The sequence below is a fragment of the Psittacula echo genome (genome assembly GCF_963264785.1).
Source record: "Psittacula echo genome assembly, chromosome: 8".
In the NCBI taxonomy this organism is placed as follows: Eukaryota; Metazoa; Chordata; class Aves; order Psittaciformes; family Psittacidae; genus Psittacula; species Psittacula echo.
Genome location: NC_137744.1, coordinates 20,417,707 through 20,438,150, shown reverse-complemented (window position 1 = coordinate 20,438,150; position 20,444 = coordinate 20,417,707). Strand labels below are relative to the sequence as shown.

General features: G+C 37.8%; 1 protein-coding gene across 2 annotated transcripts in view; it reads right to left on the bottom strand.

Annotated features, from left to right (window-relative positions):
• The window catches only part of DIAPH2 (diaphanous related formin 2), a 231,741-nt gene that overhangs the window by 209,210 nt on the left and 2,087 nt on the right, over nucleotides 1–20,444 (bottom strand). For both annotated transcript variants that reach the window (XM_080624841.1, XM_080624842.1), the window contains exons 2-3: nucleotides 2,093–2,269; nucleotides 563–667 (exon numbers count right to left, since the gene is read on the bottom strand). In XM_080624841.1, coding sequence (XP_080480967.1) covers nucleotides 563–667; nucleotides 2,093–2,269 — 282 coding nt within the window. The remainder of the gene's footprint in view (nucleotides 1–562; nucleotides 668–2,092; nucleotides 2,270–20,444) is intronic.

Genomic DNA, 20,444 nt, shown 5'->3' with positions numbered 1-20,444 from the left:
TTCTCGGACCATCTTTTCACTAAAGGAATCATTTTATTTACCTTCAGAGCATTTGTTAGCAATTTAAGCCAGTGACAGTGTTCAATATACTCTAATTAAACTGAAACACTGACTTGACTTCAATTTTAAATACTTGCAATATTTTGATTCCTTCATTTTAACACTGCAAATCGTACATCTAGTATGTATGTTGTTGCTGAAACCGTGAAGTCATGCTACCCCTTCCAAAAACTTCTGGTACCAATAATTCGTAAGATGAAGTCCACTGAAATGAACTCCGGTTTCATCTATTACCCTACATCACTGGATTTGCAATATCTTGTGGTTTACAAGAAAGCACCAAGTTTTTACGTTGCCCAACAGCTGAAATACAAACTAACCCTTCAGATGCAGCTGTAAGCATTTAAAAGTGTATTAGTAAGTACAGATTCATTTCTTTTTTCTCCTACCACTCTTAGAAGATAAATCCAGACCGAAAAAATGAAAGTTTCAAGCTTGAAAAACTAACACTCACAAAGCTAAGCTCCTTACTTTCACATGTCTTGGAGAGGTGACTACTTACGGATTTGGCAGTTGCAGAAATGTACTGGATAACCATCTCACGTTTTGTGCTCAAGTCTTTATCTCTTAAAGGAGCTTTCCGTTCTTCATTTAGATTCATGTCTTCCTGCAAAGAAACAGGCCACACAACATCAAGACTATTTCATGCTTTTTACTAGCTTTTGGGGTTTTTTTATACTCCTTTTCTTCTACAAATGGTTCATTTTTAAACAAGTAGAAATAATTTTTTCCAGCTTATCAGCATTTGTGTATTTCTGAGCCACCCAATTTTCTCATTTTATTCTGTCACTTCAAGTGTTCACAGTTTCCAAGACAAACAAATTTGTAATTGCATCAAGGCTACTTACCATTCATGAAATTTGGCTCAAGAAATAAAACTAGAGGATGAATCCCTAAATTCTACACCTCAAGTTGATCAGTTAAGTGTTAACTCTTGTGAAGTTCCTGTGGTGTTTTATAAAACCTTATCACAAGACACCATTCCTGCACTATCTAATCACAAGGCTGTTATTACCTGGATTATTAGCTTGTGGTAGGGGATAGATGCGAAGGTGTTCCAACTGATGTATTTAAAACAAACCTCAAAATCCAAATATTCTGGTAGATTAAATCTATACGCCTGTTTCAACTGATTAACCACAACAAAGACATTACTAATCAAGACTAGTCTTCCTATTAAAAGTGCAAGTAACTTCAGATTAGCAACTAAAACCACATTTTTGAAAGAATTATTAGTCTCTGGAAGACAGACCTATTGCCTGCCTCAATGAACACTACCTGGAAAAGTTAAAAATCGATCTCTTAATTTAACAAGCAAATCAAGCAAGTATTTATTAACCTTTATCCAATCTTTCAAAGAGATTCACAACTTCAGTGAACAGAACAGAGCTACACAATGGAACAGGCCAGTTCTGAGGCCATAATGACTGTATGGAAGTTAATAACAATTTTAAAGGATAAAAGAGGAAACTAGTTTTACCAATACTCAAAAGACTGCAATTTCCAATACTTTATATATCAACACCAATGTGAATTGCAGAATTGATACACACCTACTTCAAATGTTTCTTTCTGCAGTACTAATCAAAAAGTTTGCTTGTGAGTAGAACACAAACCTTGACAGAAAATACTCAAAACTGTACAAAAATTCAGCTTTCTAAATATCAAGATTTTACTAATGGAAATTACTGTTTTCCAAGGGTATCTCTATCCTTCAACAGCAGTATTTAATTACAGCAACTAAGGTCTATAGAGGTCCTGTTAATGAAGCAATCAACAGCATAAGATTTTCATTTTTGGTTTTTTGCCTTTGTTTTGTCTGTAGAAGTAGACCAAGTAATTACAACATACATAGTACCAGCATTTTGAGTTACTCAATTGTTCATGTGCCAACTTAAGAGAGGTCTATCAGGCCTACGCTATGCCCTCCCAAGTAGTTATTATTTCAAAAATAACATATGAAGATCACTATTACATAATTAATTCCAACATGAAACAAAACCTCATAAAATGATGTAGCACATCATCTTACCATCATTTTTTCAAAGAGATCCATAACTTCTTTTTCTGATAAATTCAAGCAACGCTCATCAACAAGCGCCTGAGCAAGCGGGATTTCACTTATAGAAGGTTGAGAGTCAATAGGATGCTGAATGAGAGGTTTCTCTTTTTTCACTGCTGATCTTCTGAAGCTTGTTATTCTGTCACGCTGCAAAGACATCCATTTAAAAATAAGCAGAAATAGAAATATGGGAAAGCAGCCAATTACATGGCAGTAACACACACATTTTTAGTTAATCCAAGCAGCAGAGTTAAAACTCAAACTGAACTGTAAGTAAAAATACTCTAACAGTCAGAGATTACTTTTCATAGACAACATTTAAGGTAAATTCATGACAGGTCACATGCGAAAAGGGATACAGTTGGTATACTTTTGAAACTGTGAGAAATTATGTTAAACTCTTAACATTGCAAAATCTTCAGTTCATCTTCTCACACTACTCCCTAATTATCCTGATAGTGAATAAATATGGTACCACAAAGGTAATGTCCAAGCGGTCCTTCACCTGAAGAGCTATAAGTCTTTGGAGGACAACTGAAAAAGCCAGCGTTGGGAAGGAGGTACTCACAAGTTCATCAGGCTTATAAAAAATTCCTGCTAAAGTAGAATAAAGTTTGTAGAGGAATTAATGCTCCAAGTATAGTCCACAATTCCTTGACATGTTTCTCAGTACGAACTCCTGAAATTCGTGCTTACTTTTAAAAAGCAAGGTAATGGATTACCCACACAGAAGCAGCCACCCATAGTTAAATACACAAAACAGACATTAGTGAAAGCGTGTCAGACAGTCTGCAGTGACGTTTCACTGGTTAAGGCTGACTTGGTTTATACCTTATGCCAAACCCCCCACCTTTTTGTTTTTAAAGCATGCTTACTCAGTTAATTTGTTAATATTGGAAACAACCAACAAGAGCACCTTCCTTATAAGGCCATTTATTACTGTGTTATTAATACATAACTATTCTGAATAAAGTAAATTTTTCAAGTTAATAATACTGTATTTATACATACATGTTCATTTTGAGAACATTTTATCTATAGCAATTTTTCTAAATCAACTGTTTGCAGCAACAAATACCAGTGTATTTGTTTCAGGCACTGAACAGCCTTATGAAGATGTGCTTTCATCTAACAGCAGCTTATGTAGGGCTACCACTATCATTCATAGCAGTTACTGCAATCTCTATGAAGACATGGACACCAAATGTTTTATTTTCTATAATTAATCTCTGTGAAACATGAAAAGTTCAGTGGAATATTTCATTTGTAGGAAATTTGACTTCATTATGGATTAGTCCACTCAGCAGTGGAGAAATCTGACCAAGTGCTGTGGAATATGGGTAAGAAAGGTTCTTATTTTTTGTTGTTCTGTTTCTTTTTCTTGATTTGTTACATTGGAGTATTTTTTGAGATCCTGTAAGACTACCTTACATTTTTGAAGGACAAGTATCCCTAAATAAGCTGCATTCCCTTTGAACTTCTTTGTAGGTATTTCTTCTTTTGTTTTGTTTGCGGTTTGGGGGGGGGGGGCGGGGTTTGGGTTTGGGTTTTCTTCTTAAGTCTTACATTTGTGGACAGAAACACATTACCTACAAGGATACTGTTAATGACTACAACAAGGCAACAATATCACTTTAATCCCATTTTTTCCTTACTAGAATAGTTTATATGACATTTTTTGGAACTAAAATTAGCACATGGCCTATTGAAAAGGCCCAAGGTATGACATAATGCCTGAAAGGCAGCATTCAATACATAAATGCAGTTATACTGTTCACTTATATTAAAATGCCTATTCAGCAGTCACAAAAAAGCAGTTAAAATCAATTTCACCATGCTGCAATCTGATTAAACAAATTTGTTTAATCAGATTCAAATAGTGATATCACTTTAAAGCCATAAACAAATCTTCTACGTGATTCATAGGCACAATTTCTTCATTTCAGACATATGATGTTTAGCTAAGAGGCCAGCATGGTTTAGCTATTACATATAGAAAATAAAAGCTGATCATTTTACTGAAACGAATTTTGATATACAGTTTCTGTACAGGTACTTTACAACAGGTTTCAAAGTATTCAGTTATAAATGAATACAAACGTGCTGTTTGACATGCAGTACCCCCTTATTACCCAAAATGGTTCCACTTGAATCATGTGGCAACCCACTTTGAAGAACCACTGCAGATCCTTTACTGTTAAAAAGAAGGTCAAGAGAAATAACTTGAACTGTTGAATAACAATTCCAACATATCCACAGTATTACTGAAGTATTTAGAATGTGGTTAAAGAAGCTTCTCCAAATAGGTATCATTAATTACTCCTTTTCAACTGAAGTTACAAATTAAGACCTCTGGGAATTGTAGCTCAGGTTTCTAAAATCTAATGCTTTAATATCCTTATAAGAACATGTTACATTGTCCACAACATTTGGAGTAAAATAGCATGCAGCATGGAGTTACCATTGCAAATCAAGATGTTACAAAGGCCTTACCACATCATCTGCCAATGTTTTTATTTGAATATTCTATTAAAAAGAAACAACACACACAAATCAAAGAAAAAAGACAGCATTACCTACTGTTTCAGAATAAAGCCTGTCTTTCATGTATTCTAACATTAAGAAGTACTTATTTCCAGTAAGTATTCTAACAAAACTGCAGCTAAATGAGCATGGAACTTACTGCATTTTATATGAAAAAGCAGGCTTGCATCCCCTTTCACCTTGTCTTTTGTCTATTTAACTCAAGAACTTGAAATGTGTGAGCTCTAGCACCCCCACTCCTGCACAAAAACGCACAAAGATGTCTTTGAAAGCTTTCCAAAACAAACATAGACTACTGGACTTCAAACTGAGTCAGCAGATAGCTCATTTCTGACAGAGTTTCTGAGGCTCAGAGTTGAGGAGGATTCCCTATGCCCTTGCTTCTTGAGCCTCCTGCCAACATCAAGTAATGGAAATTTATAGACACAGTGGTGAAGCCTGTGTACTGATGATACAGACCAGTCACTGCCATGTCTCCCTTCTACCCTCTCACTTTTGCTTAACAGCAGTAAAATCCTGCTGATAAAGATCATGGATGTAACATTTTTATTCACAGCCAGAAAAGCAATCTATATTGCATACCAATATAAATAATCATATCAAGGAAGCATTTAGTGAATAAACATGGCTCAATTTACACCAAGCAGTCACAAACAGGTAATTAAGGTCTAGCACTTTGGGGGTGTGAAAGCCAAGACAAAAAGTACTGCTGAGTTCTTTGTGACAAACTGCTGAGTTTCTGCATGGGAAAAAGTGGAGTAGTTGATCCATAATAACACAGCCCTGCAAGTCACTGGTTAGGAAAGAGTGACACTATTTTCCGAGACAGCAAGGTTTCAGATTCTTTGGTTACGTTCCCAGCAGCCAAAATGAGCAAGGTGCTTCTAGTTAACATCCCATTCCACTATGTTGTTAACACAACAGACGAGTTCAACGTTACTGGAAATGAACCTTTAACCGCTCAACACCACACATTTTACTTGCCTCTAATTCTACCTTCTGGCTACAGCTGTCAATATGGCATTTCCGAAACAAAAAACTGGCAAGACTTTACAAAGAGTGGAAGAGACATCATGGTGGGAAAGAGGAGCAATGGGAAAGAGGAGCAATGTGTTCATACTTCAGAAGGTAAGCACCCAGGTATCCAGGACAGTGGGATGGATTGTCCCTGGCCAGCAGATCAGTCCCTCACAGCAGGATTAGGAAAAGAATCAAAAGTGCAAAAGCAAGAAAAAAGACATGCGTTGAGATGAAAGGGAATTTAATAAGTGGAGGGAGGAAAAAGAGTAGATGAAACAAATGATTCAACAGCCATCACTCATCACTCACCACCAGCACAGCAATACCTACCCAGCCTATCAGCAACTGCTAGTTTGGATCCACCCCACCACCCCTAGTTTTATTGCTGAGCACAGCATTATGTGGCATGGAATATCTCTTTGCTTAGTCTGGATGTCTCAGTGAATCCCCTCCCCACCTCTGGCCTACCCCATCCAATCTGAGGGGGAGACACTAAGTAAAAGTATCCCTTGACACTGGGTAGACATTGTTCAGCAAAAGCTAAAACACTGGTGGTTTAAATCAACACTGTTTTGGTCACAGAACTGGAATACAGCACCCATATGGGCAGCTTTGAAGGAAATTATCTCCATCTCAGCCTGACCCACTTAATACAGCTAGAATAAAAACTTTTTCTCTTACTAATCCAGATGCTGAGACCAACCTTTTAGCTTCCTAACTGCCAAATCTCAAACCTCTTCCTCACATCTCTCATGTGTTTTTATTACCTGGACTTAATATGGAATTAAAAGATAGAGTAATACTCTAATCTTCAAATTAAAACTAGGATATCCTTACTCCTGTAAACAGAACTTTTCTTCTTAATGGACATTATGAAGGATGAAGTCCAAACGAAGTAAAGCGTAACCATGAATTCAATCCAGAGACAGCTATGTGAGCAAGAAGTTTTAAGACTCTATCTGTTTTAGCAGTCACTTGTATTAGAAATGTTTTCTTCCCTTCTCATCTAAGTACTGTCAGTCTCTCCCAGAACCTGGAACAGGATAATCTACTCCATCTCTACATTTATATTGCAGTTGTCACTCAAGCTCCTCTGGGCAAAATACAGAATACTATAGCAAGATACCACACAGCATTTTTTCAGACATCTCAAGCACACTTCCCAAATCTCCTTATGGTACATAAGCTTACATTATTGCCAGTAGCTACTCAAGATAAGCAACACATTTAACAGGTAGAAGAGAAACTGCAAGTAGCTGGAGGCGGAGGCAAGGCAGTTATGTACCTGCAGATTCTCACTGACACACAATTTTGACAGTCTCTTTTACCAACAAAGAAATCATGTTTCTAGTCTGATTTAAGAATATAAACCTGAAGTAGTTTACCTCCCCAAGAGGAAGTTTAAGTTATCACAGGTTTTTAGTCAATCCTCTAGTATTATTCTTTCAAGCATCTTTAAAACAGCCAGAGCAATCACAAGGTGAAAAGAAGTCAAGCCTTTTCTAGCTTGTTAAAAGTCACTAATTCCCTGGTTTTAGAAGCAGGCCAAAGGCAAAGGGTTTGCAAAAATCTATGATAAAAAACTGGCAGATAAGGGATATCAAACCAGCATTTGTATGTATAAACACACATACAATTTAAGAAAGTCGCATATCATCTCTCTTAGCTTTTAATAACACAAACCACAAACTTCATCAACTCTTATACCAAAGAAATATTTCCTACTGATGTACTTTGTTCGTCACTTCGAAGGCTTACATAACAGAATTTCACCCTGTAGTCTTTCCAGTCCACCAACAGTTAAAAATATAATTTTCTGAAGTACAGAGAATGAGCAACATTCCCATTAGACAATTTAACCATCTGGTAACATTCAATTTTGCTATTAAATGTAAAAAGGTACCTAGGAAATTGTGAAAAGATACCTGAGTTACCTTCACTGATGTGCAGAAACTGGAACTACAGAGTCATTTAGGACTTTCAGAATCCTGATTCATGGCAAAGTACACCTGGCATTACTAGTAAAATTTGTAAAAACGTAATTCTCAAAGTGTTTGCTTTATATTAACTTTTTTGACACTTCAAGGAGACTTTGTTATGCTTTCAAAAAGGACTTATAACAATAGCTGTAATCCATCTGGTGTATCAAAGATACTTAAAGTTAGCAACACTAATAGTTTTGTTACTATTGTTGTACATTTGCATTTGGTCCATATGACACCACATGGGAAACTCGTTTGCTTTGCAGCTGTTTGCTTTGCAAATTCCTTATATATGTGTTATTTAAATTAATTTAACTAACGCTTAATCTATAACCTGAACATGAAGGTAAAACATTCCCTGGGGCTCTAAAAAGCGAGACCAAGGAGCATGTGAACACCTTACATCATGCTGCCAAAACGAAGCTGGAAAGTTACTCATGTTGACAGCACAGAGTCAGTGATGTTAGACTGAAGGCCAGCCATCGTCTTCCCAACTAGAAATCTGCCTGGTTTTCCTCAATTACTCTATACTTTTTTTCCTCAGGAAACCAACCTTCCAGAAACAAACTATGCTAGGAAAAGGAATTTGACAACCCCCCTGCTAAATAAAGCAGACGGTCACCCAAGTTGGTGATTATTAACAGCAGAGGGCACCAATTCTTTAATCACAGTGTGATGAGATGGACTGCCCCAGTACTGCTCCTAACCAGGAGGGAGGGGAGGAGAGGCCAGAGGCAAGTGAGTCACATTGGATACTTGCCCTCACAAATGCCATTGCCTGGTCCTCAAGAGACGAGAGAAAAGGGCACCTCCACACCATGCTTCCGTGCAAGGGGAACAAGTGCAACCTAAGCAGCAGCCTGGTCTGATGAAAATGGAGGCTAAAGGAAACTGAAATGGCTTCCTCATTTTTGTCTGATTGGCAGAACATTATCACACTCCCAAAGCAAATGGACTGCTCTGAACTTCTGCAGATGACTTCAAAGAACTCTTTACCCAAAACTGAATGAATAAAGAGGTTGAAAAAAATAACTGTAAACAAACTTATGTAGCCCTAATTTAAACAGTTCCGTAACAAGATAAATAGGAGTCAAAGAAGGTAACTAACCTGGTTTTCTTATTTGTATCTCAAACTGCCATTACTGTTTTGAAAAGCCTATTTCAGACAATAATTTCTTAGCGTTAACTAACAAGTAAGCTTTAAAAATCACAGCAAAATTAAAAGTTTCTTCCAAAAGCTGCAGTTCCAAGTCAGTCTAAACCAACAAAAATGCTGCTTGTGACCAAAAAGGGCAAGGGTGGCATCAGGACAGTCAGATCAGCTTAGACTACTGTAGAAACAAACTATTTGAGAAAGCCTACTAGAAGTAGCAGTTTTCACATCAGCCAGTGCAGAGCAAATAAAGCAAGCTCTGGCATTTGCTATTTTCTACTGCCAGAGTCCAAACATTTCCCATCAAGTCTAACTTGCGCTAACCATATCAGATAAGTCATCATCACTAAAGCAGCACAGGATCAGCAGAGTTTGTAAGTTACGATACATAACTGCCAAGTTCTTTATACAGCACTTTGTACAGCCAGGATCTGTTTCTTATTTTGATATCTAGTGATCATACAAGACAGGTTTTTCTTTTGGAAAGATGTATTGTGACAGTATAGCATGTTTTTCAGAATAGATGAATGAACATCTCCAGGATGCTCTATAGCTTTTGAATTCCTCACTTAAAACTATCAAGCAACAACATGCTAGTTACAAGTTCTACAAACTAGACTTCTGAAAGAGACATGTCATGCTTCCATTCATCAATTTCACAACAAACAAACATTGCAATAGTGCTTTCATGAAGGGCATACTAGCTTACTAGGCTCAATATGCAGGTTTAATGTTTTAAGAAATGTTTAGCTAATCAACACTTGAGAAATGACAAAATCTGGCCTTACAACATAAATTTTAAACCTTTTATTTTAGTTTGAAGCTTTTTATTCCGAAATTCTTGCCACTGGTTTTAGTATTTAACTTAGAAATGTGTGACATTGCATAATCATTAACCAACAGGAGGCTTTATAGCACAAATCTTAAAAACAAAAATAAGCAACCAACCCACAACCCAAACAACCCAACAACCACAACTCACACAAATAACTGGGTATAAAACTCCATGGCTACATCCTTAAGGCCCATAAAGATGTAATTAATGATCTTTAATGATCCTGGGCAGTCTAGCAAATCTCTATAAAATAAGCCTAGCAACAGAAAGAGATACGAAGTTTCTGCATAGGAACTACAGGTACCTACAGGAAGACTTCACACTTCAGTGCCTCAGTTGCACTAGAACTTGTAAGTATTTGCATAAAGAAAAGGAAGTCATCATTCACAATATAAATGCAGCATATGGGACTGCATCAATTATCAGCAGTCTAAATGGGTAAAATAAATAAGGAGTTGTTCTTCATGTACTTGAATCATCAGGCTAAGCATACACACTGCTGCCATATACATTTTATTTTTTGGGTCATCTGCAGACTAGCACTGCATTTATTTTGGGCTTATAATTTCACTTTCATAATCTTGGTAACGGATACTTTAATGGTCTTTCTTATATTAAACAATGTAAGATTCAGGGAGTTGGGTGCCCATTACATTTCATGCTTTGGTAAGATAAGAAAGTGCATTTCAAAATCTGCACCTCCTAAGCTTCCTTTAGTAAAATGTTAGTAGATTACAAGTGCACTGGAATCATTTCACGAGTCCTTTGATACACCCATGTCGTTTTCCGTGCATATATTTGGTGCCTGCAAGGAGTGCCAGATAAAATTTATCAGACAAGAAGCCATCTGTCCAAGTGGTTGCTATTGTGCTGGTCTGGGCAGGACTGCTTCTCAGTATCAGCATATTTTGCTTACTGCACCTACAGCAAGGAAATCAGTTGGTTTGGAAGAAAATTGCAAAGCAGTTTTTCCTCAGAAAATAGACTGAGATCACTTCCTAAACTGGTCACTTGAATAGTCATTGGACCAACTTCCAGGACTTAATTAAAAATGAACACAGAACAGCTCCAAGAGCAGTAAATGGATGGTTTAGATGCTTACTGCCCTGGTGTCATGCCTACTGCTTTTCTGCCAAACATGACTGTCAGTATCATATTCAGCCCTCTATCTCTGCTGTTTGTGTTTAAAAAATGCAGTTGTTTGAGGTTTTAGGGAGCTTGGCTTTTGCTTTTTGGTATAATATTATTGTGAAGTGCTTTTGAAACATACTGGAACAGTTAAACTGGCAAAACCATGAGAAAACAATTCTTGATATAGTAAGTGTAGACTTTCTATTTTATGCTTTGATCGAAGCAGTGGATTTGAGCCCTTTGTTATCAATGCAGCAGGAGAACGAAGCCTGTTTTGCTACACAACAATATTTGTTGTGCATCAAAGTGCTGTTCATTTTCTTCTCTTGTTCTGGTCAGTCCTGAGTGCAAGTGGCTGATCTCTTCATTCAGACACACTGTGAAGCTGCTCAGACCAAGTGAAAGCTATTACAAAGCTACTGAGTTCAGTCAATTAAGAGTCGTGAGAATAGGCCTCCTTCTTTTATACCTCACTTTCTAAAGAGAAACACCTTTTACATTGTGACAAGGTTTGCCTTCACTCTCACTGAAGTGCAGTCTTTGTCTTTACCCTTTTATAGACATGTAGCCCTTTCAACTGCAATTACACGCTTTGAATTTGGGATTAACCTTTTGTTGAAACCTAGGATTTTCTTTCAAGATGGGCAATAACCAGTTAAATGACAGCAAGAAAGCTCTTCTGGCAAAGCAAAAACTGTGTTGAGAAACTGACTGGAGAAAATTTGAGAGCATTTTACTTTTGACAGACTTTGAGGAAGTGAGGATGTGTGTATTTGCTTTGTTTGGGTTCTTTTTCAAATAGTAAGAAAATCCCACAAAATCCAACCAACCAAAACACAGCCCACAAAGGAACTGGCAGTGAAACGGATGCAGCGAGCCAAAGAAGCAGGAATTACTTGTGAACATCATTCATTTTGTCTGTAGCCAGCAGTCTTGGAGCATATGGTCACAGGGATCACGTCAACAACTGCTTAGAATAATGTTGTCCGTCTTCCAAGACACAGCCTTCCCAGCAAAGAGCAAGCATTTTATCAGAGCAGTATTTGATCCTTACTTTAAAAAAACAAAAGTTGATATTAAAGTTAATTTTTCCCCCCTTATAATAAATGATGTTATGCTAAAACCTGGGAAAATGAGCGATGCTGCTGCCATAGCGAGGAACTTCGGCTTTTCCTTAAACAGAAATTCTAAATTGAATAATTTCTGTAAGCATGGAACGTAATTTAACTCAACAGTCAAAACATACTGGATTAAACTGACTGTATAGCTGCTGTGAAACACACAAGGAGTTTCTGTTCCATTTCCTATTCTTTTCTAACAGCTTCCCGAGAAGAATATTTGGCCTTCAGGGAAGTAGGAAATGAAGCAGCACGTGAATAGAGAGGAATTATATTGTACATAATAACGATGGGGTCAATAGAATTGTTTGACTTCAGTACAGTTGAGATTCCCTGTTAGCAAGTAACAGGAATTCAGGAGGACTACAGATGCTTGTAACATGTTACAGAAAATGCGTTACCTTCTCCTAAAGGTGAAAGTAAGGCAAAAAGATCATTTATCATCATATTGATGGTATGTGCCTAGGTTACTCCTGAACACCTACATGAACTTTATAAAGGTTTTCCCATAAACTCACAAAACAATTGTTTTTTAATCTAAAATGTTAACTGACGGGATTACTGCTTATCACCTAAGTAACTCAGGAATCAGTCTGAATCACAGAATACTGTGAACTAACCTTAATGGATTTAGGAAGCCTGTCTTATCAATCCAAGCCTTCTCTGAAGTTCAAGCATGAATGTACATTTGTGAAATATCAAAACTGTATCTGTTTTAGAGATGGAAATTTCACCAAGCCTACTGCTGTACTCATTGCTTTTCCAGTTTGGAAAGGTGTCCATCAAGCTGAAAATAACTGGAGAACAAAATTTTAGCTTGTCCTGGGTTCAGCAGTAGCAGTCACTTTTTCTCCTTCTTAGTAGCTGGTGCAGCACTGTGTTTTTGACTTTGGGCCTGCAGACAGTACTGATAAAGCTGATGTTTTCAGTTGCTGGTCAGAATGTTTACCCTGAGCAAGGACTTTGTGAGTCTCATGCTCTGCCAGGGAGGAGGGGAAGCCGGGAGGAAGCAGGGACAGGGCACCTGACCCAAACTAACCAAAGAGATATTCCATACCACAGCACGTCATGCCCGGGATGTAACTGGGAGTTACCTGGAAGGGCACTCTCTCTCTCTCTGCTCGGTCGGGCTCGTTTTTGGCAGGTGGTATCATATTCTCTTCCCTTGTTACTTCCCTTATCATTATTATTATTGGTGGCAGCAGTAGTGATTTGTGTTATACCTTAGTTACTGGACTGTTCTTATCTCAACCCGTGGGAGTTACATTCTTTTGATTCTCCTTCCCATCCCTCCGGGGTGGGGGGGTGGGGGTCGAGAAGAAACTGTGTGGCTGACTTGCTGACTGGCTTAAACCACGACATAGCTGCACTGCTAGAAGACAGTAGAATAGTAGAGAATGGAGGATTGCAAAGGTTGGAGACACTGCAGCAGACATTCCCTGGTACATTTCTAACTAAGCCAAGAAACTGTGTGCTGAATCAAAATGAGTCTCCTCACCTCACTGTTTCCTGTTGATAAGAATAAAGCAGTAGAAGATTCACTTGCTACAGAGAAGTCAGAAGGAGGAACTGAAGCCCTTCTAATAAAGTAGATTGCCTGGGAGCAACAGCTCTTGCTGCCCCACTATGTAATTAAACTCAAACAAACAGGACACAAAAAAAAAAAAAAAAAATTAATCAATCCAGAGTCTATTTTTATGGGAATTAAGACTGGCAGCTGCAATACCAGGAAAAAAGCACTGTACTGACACCAAAATCAGTTCCTAGGTGTTCCAGTCTTGAAGTTTTATTTGCAACTTCTGTCTCAAATCTGGTTATCAATTACCTTCTACTAATCTATCATATTCCTTAGCTCACTCGGCCTGTGAGTGGCTAAGGCTTTCATAAGCAAAAGCTTGCAACAATTATGAAAACAGTTCTTATGTAAATTGTACTTCAGTGTATACAGAATTAAATCAAAATGCTACTGCATGCCTTATAAAGAGGGACAGCCACAGACTGAAGGATGTCAGTTAATCCAAGTTCGTGTGCTAACTTTTTTACCTTGGCCAGCTGACATGGGTCTACCCTTGGAGTTTCAGAGTTTCTGGTTAAACCTTTTGTCTTTAACATACCCCCTAAATCTCACTGGTGCAAACACTGAAATATATATGGCATCAGTGTATATGCTTAGCCTGACATGCTGTCATCTTTTTTATTCTTTATGCAAGAAAATAAAGTGTTCTAATGGAACTGAAACACTGCATGTAACTGTTTCAACTACTAAGAACTGTCAAGTTCTCATCTACTCGTGCACTCACACAATTACAAAGGCAAATATCCAGCACAGTTCCATTATGAAGCCATAGTATTTTAGAACTTACTTCAATATAGGTATAAAATTAATTCACAGTAGGAAAATAAGAAGAACAAATAAAGACCAGAAAGCAGGAAACTTTATAATGTACAAGAACTACTCGTATCTGTTGTTAGGAGCCTAGAATCTAATTCATCTCATTTGTTCCTCACAAAGCTACACTCATTTAAAACACACACACACAGAAGAATCTTTAAAAGTCATATTCTAGGAACCCCCACTAGCTTTTACCATATTAACTCAGAATAATAGACCACAGAACTAACATTTTTCCTGACAAAAAAACTTATTTTGTCTTGTTCAACCATACCCAAGAGACCAACTTGAACACAGAGCCACTGTTAAACACTTAAGTAGACAGTCGTGACAAAAAGTCATCCTCAAGAACTTAAGGTCAGTGGCCTGCCTACAGGACAAAGTTATTAATCTTTGACTAGCTAATACCTGAACAAAACAAAAAAAGAACAGGAAAATGGGCCTCTGTGTATACCTTCAAGCCAACCTGCACCCACCAGTACCCTTACTGCAATTCCCTTGGCCTGCATAACCTAAAGTAACAGTTGCTGCTTTACTGGCTGTACAGCCACAGTCCCACAGCTCCAAGTGTTGGGATTCTACAGTACTGAGTCCCCACTGTCTCAAACTTAACTTTCTTATTTAGAAATTTGTTCTCAACTACTAGGAAGCACTGCTCTGAAAGTTTTCCGTTCCTCAAGCAACTTCTCCTGGATTTATTTTCACATAAATATGCTAATTTGCTTTTGTTATTAACAGATAACTTCATATTCCCACTTCTATTAGAAGAGTAGAAAAAGTATGTGTGTTAAAACAATAAATATATACACACACAAATCATAGAGGAATAAAAGGCAGGATTCTTTCCAATTAGATTTTTTTTTTAATCAGCTGGTGACTTCTACATTTACAGTCAAGACTTTGGTAACAAGCTTAAACACACTTGACTGTTACTAAGCATAAATTGAAAATACTTTCAGTAATAAAAGCAGTTTTCGATCTTTAACATCCTCTACATCTGATAACACTATGCAAAGAACAAGTAAAGCAGCAAACATGCATCACACATTGCACATACCTAATTCTTTCTCAGTGATTGACTCTGAGGATCACTAAAAGCACCCAAAAGGGAACTTTACAGGAAAACCACCTGTTATGTGCATCACCTTGAACTTCTCCCACTCTCACTCAAACGGTCTGAAGGTAACACAAAAATAGAGATTCCCATTTACACAGGAAAAGCCTGCATCTATTAAACTCTTAAACACATTTTTGTTTTATATAACAGAGAAGGTGTGGTGATATCACAGTATACACTACACCTTAAGACTAAATATTACCACACCCAGGTGGACTGAAGACCTTCAGTATCCGTATCAAACCATACAACATTTCCTACGTGTGGGCTTGTTCCAGAATGGAACTTCCAAAGTAATTCTCAACTTTTATAAATCTAATGATTTTATGACTTATATCCCAACGTACATTACAATATCATTTAATTGCCGTAACAGATCCTTTTCAGATCAGCCCATATGCATACAATGTCCTGCTTTCACACCATGTCCAACTGTCATGACAAGATGGACTGAAAAGCAGACACAATCATAATTTAACAGTACTAGTGGATGAACTTTACACAAACCAATAGAAGAGGAGGAATTCTAGTGTTCTATAACTAGTCTTATTCATTCAAGCAAATGCTCAAAGAACAAGAAGTAATAAAGGAGGGCTTTTAACTGGCTCAGTTGCATGATCTTGTCTGTCCCAGTGCCACACAATATCTTGCCACTAAGGCACCAAGGTGGATATGGAAACTGCTTAAACCCGCACTGCTGCCTCAAAAAAGGTGATAATTACTGTCACCCCTTTCTCCCATAATAATTAATAGTCAACAAGTAGAATTATTTGCCTTGAAGACTGTATTAGTACTACTTTTGTCAAGCAAGATCCCACCTACCTACCTATTAGGAAGTTATAGTACAAAGTGGGTAACATAGAGGTGCTCAATCCACCAACGCTGTAGGAAAAAGCTACTTTATTCACAGAATCTTAAATAAAAGGTCAGTTTGCTACAAAACAAACATGTAAATTTAAGACAAGTTAGCTTCATCTACCTGCAGCTCTGTAAATTGCTACACAAATACTAAGCAAAGTCTTTCAGCTGTTAATATCTTCAACTGAACTGCTCTGCCACCATAGCCCTTTATAATGAAACACTTAGTTCCTCCCAAAATAAATTATTTAAAAAGTAATAATAATGTAATGACCATGATATACCCAGTAAGGAACTGGGTAAAAACATTCATTTCCTAACAGCTTGTGGTTTTAAGGTTGAACAAGTAAACTGATGAATAACCAACTGCAACTGTCAGTTGCTTCAGCAGCAACAGACATCTTTTGTTCTTCTTCACGTCTTGATTTGGACAGGGATGAAAAGAATTAGAGGAAAATTATTAGCCATTATTGCAGAAAAGTTTTCTTGTAACCCACCCAAATGCTTCTAAGCCTTGTTTTTTTTCCTTCTACCACGGTGCTTAACATCTCAGAAAACATCACTTCCATTTGCTACACACACTGTCAGGTCTCACTGTATTTGTCTTTCACATTGCCTAGGTGGAATCTGCTTTGTTTGCAAAGCTTCCTGTACTGTACAGACTAGCTCTACAGTTTTGTCTTACAAGCAGTAGCTCAGGAAGTTAAATTACCACAAGCAGATCAGCTTATCACTGTATCTATCACCTCGTTTAAAAAGTGTCAATATCAATTCACATTAAAAGCTAAACATTTACCAAGCATCAGCACCAAGCATACTCTCCTCTATCAGAAGTACTGCGTCTTCAGTATACTTTTCATCAACAGAACCAAGCTTTCCCAAGACATTAATTTTACTCCTCAGTGATGGTTGTACCCTAGGTAACTTTTCCCTCCAGCATACACCTGAAGCAAGAATCTGCTGCAGAATCAAGGCCTGCAGTGATTTTAGTCTGCAACACTATGATCTCAAGGGTAATACATTTTATTCACTTGCCAAAAATCCCTGCTCCGCCTGACTCATAGTTCACATACGCAGCATACAAATGTCTGAAGAAGTCACGTAAAAAGCACATTATCTCTCTACAGGAGAACGACATCAAACAACCTTAGAAGTCAAAGGTGATGGCGCAATGCAGGTCCTGCAGCACGCAGCCTGTCTGGCAGTGGCTGATACATATAATTTAAAGCACTTGTCAACTCCTGCACTGGTACGGGTGGAGCAACATAACCAAGAACCTATCCTCCTCCCAAACACACTTGGGCTGCTCCCATTTTAAAGCTGATTGATAAAAGCTTTTATTCTACTGTTTGATGCTAGTTTATGGCACATTAGTCAGTGTAGGGTTCACAGCTTTTGATTTATCTCAAAGCTCACAGGGTTTACAAGACTTCAGTATAAAGCATGAACGATTTCTGCTTTTAAAACAAAGTATGAGTTGCTCCTTGCAGGATGAATCACCAAATCCAGTTGTTCTCTGATGAAATAAGCTCTCTCTCACCTCCAACAACTTGTTTTTAAAGATTTCTTTCTCCTAATCTACTTTTAAAGACAGGATCACACTCAGAAGACAGTCTCTTTCCAAAATTTAGTTTACGGCTAAGTCAGGTATCTATCACTGAACAGCTACCATGCAAACCTGAAGTGAACTCGATAATAACAGAGCATGCTTTTAGCACAGCACTAGCCAATACACGCATAGAAGTAATTCTACTTCTTCTAATACTAAACTGACATGCTGACATATTATTAACTTTTTAATTAAAATAACATTGGCCATATTAACATCCAGTTAGCCAGTGATCTAATAGTCAGGGAGGTCCACAAATCTTGTTGCAACACCTTTTTTCAAGTACTGATTCATAAAATCACAGATGTTTGAAAGGATCTCATTCCTTGCTCAGTTTAGTCAAAACTCCTACCCAAAAAGCAGGGCCAACATGAAATACAAACCAGCCTGCTAAAGGCATTGTCCAGGTTCCCAGGTCTTGAAAACCTTCAAGAACGGAGATTCCAATACCTCTGGTCAAGTAATGCTTAATCATCTTTCAAATTACTTTTTCTCCTTATACTCAGTTGCCTCTCCAGTGTTTTCTCCTGCTCTTTTTTATGATCTCTGTCTCCCACTCTTCTCCCATGAACTTGTATAAAAAGCCTGGCTTCAACTTCTCAGCTTAAAACATGAGCAATTTGACAAGTGATAAGCCTTGGGGTTCACCTAAGCTACGCTATCTATGCTAAATTAGACATGACACTTTGAAGCACTCACTCATTTCCTAGGTACCAAACAGAATTATATACTTCCCACGTGATACTGAAGTGTTAAGGAGAGCAAACAACATCTAAGTTAACGATTAATCAACACAGGAATCCCAACAATCTCCCTGACAACCTTAATTTAGCCTGTTTCCACTCATATAACAAGCATACTTTTAAACAAGCAAAACAAGTCCATTGCCAAACCCAGTTAAGAATGTAACTGCTCACTGCCATCTCATGCCAGCTTATTCTCAGGGCTGGCATGAGATCAGATGACTGTTTGCTGAAACAATTTATTTTTTTCTGCCCATTTCATTGTAAACAAAAATAATGACAAAAGCACTAAGCACTCATTCCACCTCCAGTCCTTGTGCCAGCAGAACACTGCTGGGGGAGGCGGGGGGAGGAAATCAGAGCTCTTTCAGCAACTGTGACATGTCCAGGAACCTGGAAAACAGACATTAAATTTCATAAAAATACTTCTGGTTTCACACTATTAGTATAAAACCCCAAACTAAACTCTCATTGTGCAGTTCTGTCACACTCACCAGATCTTATGAAACTTGAATGACACTCAAAATGACCTAAAGCAGGAAAAAACTTATCTAGGAGTTCTAACATAGCCCATATTCATTCATGTGCTTACATGTACATAAACTATCTTACAGAAAAACACTTTAAACCATCAATTTTTAAATCAGTAGCACAGATACTCTCTTGATAGACTAGTCTTGCTTCCTGTCAGGCAGGAATAAATGCCAATGATAAGGCTTCAGTCCTTAAAAAAACCCAAACAAACAAAACCCCACATCAAACCACTACGCTTCTGCAGGCCAAGCACCATTACTCAACTTCTTGTTTCAGATGCAGAGCATGGGGAAACAAAAAATGTCCACTATCTTCTTCTAGTCTTCTTTCCCTGAAAAGAATTACTTCAACTTTGCCAGCTCCCTGTCATCTAGAACCATTTTTAGTCTATCATATAAAAATCATTCCCCTAGACTTCTTTGCAATGACTTGACTAATTTCAGCTGCTATGCCAGGAACTAAAAATAAACCCTCTGTTATAAGTAGTTGCACACCCTCTCCCACTAAGCCCTTGTTCAGCACTCCACTTGATGTGTGAAACAAGTTTTCTAGAAAAGAGACACACTCCTCTCAGCACACTGTAGAGTTCCTGGAATTATACACAACACACTGACAAGAGTACAGGTTGATTCGTCTCTGTAAGTCTACTGAAACTTGATGAATTATAAGTTATGAAGCTGAACTAAGAAAATCTCCACACCATACTCAAAGAAGCTTTGCATAGAAACTCTATGACAACTTAAAACTTGCAAAAATAGTATGCCTTCTCTTACAGAAATCCCAAATATTAATTCATCTTATTTGCACAGTGAAGAGAGCAGAGATGAGGTACAAGTAAGGTCACTCTGAGTAACTAACCATACTGCTAGCATCAGTAGAACGAATTCCTCATTCAAAATTAAAGCCAGCAAAATTTAGCATGATTATTCCCCTATATAATGGACGAAGACTTTCCCTGTTACAGTTTTGTTTTTCCCTTGCAAACCCATGGCAGTGATCGATAAATCTGGCTGTCCACTCACACTGCCTCAACTTAAAGGCAAACCTGAACGCCATCCCTTTTCTTCCTCAGTACCAAGTCCTTCTCTGTCACTTACACGCACTGCTTGTGCACATCATGTCCAGAATGGAAAAAAAATAAAATATGTACTTTCCCATTTCAATCCATTCATTCCATTGTATCATCAGAGGCTAGTCACTTGATCTCAGGGCAAAACTATCTTTTAGAAGGTACCAAATTCAAGCAACATACCACTGCTCTATTCACGCTGCTGCTGGACTGTAAT